The sequence below is a fragment of the Microtus ochrogaster genome, unplaced genomic scaffold (assembly GCF_000317375.1).
Source record: "Microtus ochrogaster isolate Prairie Vole_2 unplaced genomic scaffold, MicOch1.0 UNK269, whole genome shotgun sequence".
Classification (NCBI taxonomy): Eukaryota; Metazoa; Chordata; class Mammalia; order Rodentia; family Cricetidae; genus Microtus; species Microtus ochrogaster.
Genome location: NW_004949367.1, coordinates 38,344 through 41,769, shown reverse-complemented (window position 1 = coordinate 41,769; position 3,426 = coordinate 38,344). Strand labels below are relative to the sequence as shown.

At 41.6% G+C, this 3,426-nt stretch overlaps 1 protein-coding gene across 1 annotated transcript; it reads left to right on the top strand.

Moving 5' to 3' along the window:
• Positions 1 to 1,822: 1,822 nt before the first annotated feature.
• On the top strand, positions 1,823 to 2,740 carry LOC102001069 (putative vomeronasal receptor-like protein 4). The gene has a single exon (XM_005372194.1). The coding sequence runs from the start codon at positions 1,823 to 1,825 to the stop codon at positions 2,738 to 2,740; it is 918 nt and encodes a 305-aa protein (XP_005372251.1).
• Positions 2,741 to 3,426: the final 686 nt, after the last annotated feature.

The window sequence follows — 3,426 nt, the reverse complement described above, 5'->3', positions numbered from 1 at the left end:
ATTTTGCTCAGTTGATTGAGTTATGTTTAACAAAGATCTGTTCTCTTCCTGGAGAACTTCAAACTGATTCTTGAGAAGATTGTTGTCATTCTCAATTGTTTTTAAGCCTTCAACCTCTGCCTTAAGGATCCTGGATTCGTCTCATAAAGACTTTATCATATTTCTATTATCAAAGCATATAGTACCAAGGAAAACTACGAATCCCAGAAAGATCCATAGATGTGGGGTGACAGACACCTCTTGTAAAATCTCCCACATGGTACAGTCAAAAAGTCTGTTAAAGTCTTGAATGGTAACGTTTTCAGACATTTTCAATCAAATCAGTATTTTTATTTATAAAAGAAGATTTTACCTGTAATGACTGATTCCTCCCAGCAGATGTTTGTGGTGGTGGAGTGCACATGAGTTTACTTGGTAGGAGTCTGAGCCGGTCTGAAAAGTCTACTCAAAACCCAAAACTGAAAGTTAACTGTAAGCATCAGGGGGGAGGACCAGGAAACGGGGGAGAGCCAAGGCCAAACTAAGCCACCTGTGGAGAGGGGATGCAAAGCAGTCACGTGTGCAGAGTGGTGTTGTGTACTGATTACACAGTTAAAGAGGAGCTTGTACCACTGTCGTGCAGGGCAGGGCACACAGACTAGTGGTGTGGGGCCGATTCAACTATCGCCAAACCCCCGGGGCTTAGTTGCCCGTCAGGAGTCCCATTTGCCAACTTTCTAGCAAGCGCCAGGAAAAATCGAGTCGCTTCAGATGTTCAGTGACTCAGAATCTCAGCTGCTTCTGCCGCTGTAGTCAGGCAGAGCGAACCGGCAAGGGGCTGTGCTGAGAGGGTACAATCTGCGTGGAGGGAGAGGCCTCCGGAGGGGGAGGCACTGGCTCCCAGCAGTCGCCACCCAGGAGGCTCTGATTTGGGGCGGGTATCTGCAAAGCATCACTGGGTGCCAAGTGTATCGGCGTAAATGAATGCAGACAGATTGTAATAATATATACAGCTTTAATGGGGAAATAGACTTACAGAACCACAGGTTCCCACGGAGAACAGGAAAGCAGAAGGGGTGGTGCGCTCATGCTCGCCAGATTTATATGTAAACATTAGCCCAATGCAAACATGTCCCCTAAGGGGGCTGGGCTATCCCTACAAATATGGATAGTTGTAAATTTGAGGTTATTAAAATTATAAAATATGAGACTGACTCACCTCACTCTTTTGGATTTCTGTTGTGATTTCTCCCCAGAACAACATAATTATAATCAGTTGCACAAATATGATTATGCTCCTCTATTCTCATCATTGCTGCTTCCAGTGTTAACTATAAAATGAGGCATTGTAAGTCAGATCAGTAAGATTCAATTTCTAAGGCATGAGGTCTAGGTGCAATACAGGCACATAAAATGTGCATTCTGTGTCGGATGTGGCTGAGAATGCTGTATATCCAGGAGATATATTGAAAGTAAATGAAACATAGGCCAATTCTAATGTGGAGCTTCAAAAATTAAAGAGATAGGTTAATCAAGAATAAATGGACAAAACCGAGTGATGATGTAGAGATACTGACCAGTGAAACAAAAGTTTGGTAAATACTGTATTATATATTTTTTCAAATATTTGAAATAGGGCTCCACAATCATCTGTATTGGGATCTGGTGCCCTGTTGAGGAGGATACCTGGTCAGTCGTCCTCATCAACTTAGACGAAGAAACCTAATATGGACAAGGTTAACAGAACCACAACATATGGGATGCTCATGCAAGCTTCAGGATTGCCAGGACATAAAAATAATTTTTTAATTTCATGTTCTTAAGGTGAACAGAATCTCTACATATGTCCTCATTACGGATTGTCCTTAATTTCCAAGCTGGATTTGGAATCCTGGCCAATATGTTTCTCCTTGTTTTCTATACTTTCATAATACTGTGTTACAGACCTAAGCCCACAGACACGATCTCCTATCAACTGACCTTCATCCACATAGTGCTGCTCATCACTGGAGCAGATGTTTGGCTTTGGGACATATTTGATTCACTAAACATTGAGAATGACTTCAAATGTAAGACAAATTTTTACATAAGCCGGGTTATGAGAGGCCTCTCCATCTGCATCACCTGCCTCCTGAGTGTGTTCCAGGCTGTCACTATCAGTCCCAGTACCTCTTTCTTAGCAAAATTTAAACATAAACTTAAAAAGTACATGATTTCTGCTTTCTTATTTATTTGGTCTTTCAACTTGTCATTCACTAGTTACCGAATAATCTATTCTGGTGCCTTTACCAACGTAAGTGAGACCAAACAGTTGAAGGTCACAAAAATCTGCTCACTCTTCTCCATGAACTACATTATCAGGGCACTGATTTTAGCAGTGACAACCTCCAGAGATGTATTTCTTGTAGGAGTTATGCTGAATACAAGTGCATACATGGTGATTATCTTGTTCAGACATCAGAGGCAACATAAGCACCTTCACAGCCTCAGCCACCTGAGAGCGTCCCCTGAGAAAAGGGCCACCCAGACCATCTTGCTGCTGATGGTTTGCTTTGTGATCATGTACTGGGTGGACTTCATCATTTCATCCACTGCAGTCCTATTACAGATGTACAACCCAGTCATCCTGAGTGTTCAGAAGTTTGTGATGAATGTCTATCCCACAATTGCTCCTTTGATACAAATCAGTTCTGATAACAGAATAATCAATATGCTGAAACACATGCAGTCTGTGTGCCATCAGATTTTCAAAAAGAGATAATTTTTCACATTTTTAATAAAATGATTTATTTACACTTTATGAGTATTGTGTTGGCATGTATGTATGTGTGAATTAGTGGTTTCCACAAGGTCAGAAGAGGCCATTGTCCTCACCCCTGTGAATTAGAAATAGAGACAGATTTTTGTGAGGCTTCATTCTGGTGCAACCGCAACTAATTTTTCCAAAAACGTATTCCTCTTAAACTCTGTAATAGCTAAAGTAGCAAACCAAGATTCTTAATAATTAAAATAAAATTTGTGGTATTACACATGGACATACTTGAGAAATTTTTGCTGCCGAGTGATATAGTTTTTTTATTTTTATTTTTTATTTTTTTATATTTTTTATTAAGAAAAGGAAAAAAAAGTTTCCGCCTCCTCCGAGCCTCCTATTTCCCTCTCCCTCCTCCCACGCTTCTACCCCTCCCCCCACTCCTCTCCCCCTCCCTCTCCAGTCCAAAGAGCAGTAAGGGTTCCCTGCCTTGTGGAAATTCCAAGGTCCTCCCCTCTTTGTCCATGTCTAGGAAGGTGAACATCGAAACTGGCTAGGTTCCCACAAAGCCAGAACATGAAGTAGGATCAAAACCCAGTGCCATTGTCCTTGGCTTCTCATCAGCCCTCATTGCTCGCCATGTTCAGAGAGTCCGGTTTTATCCATGCTTTTTCAGTCATAGTCCAGCTGGCCTT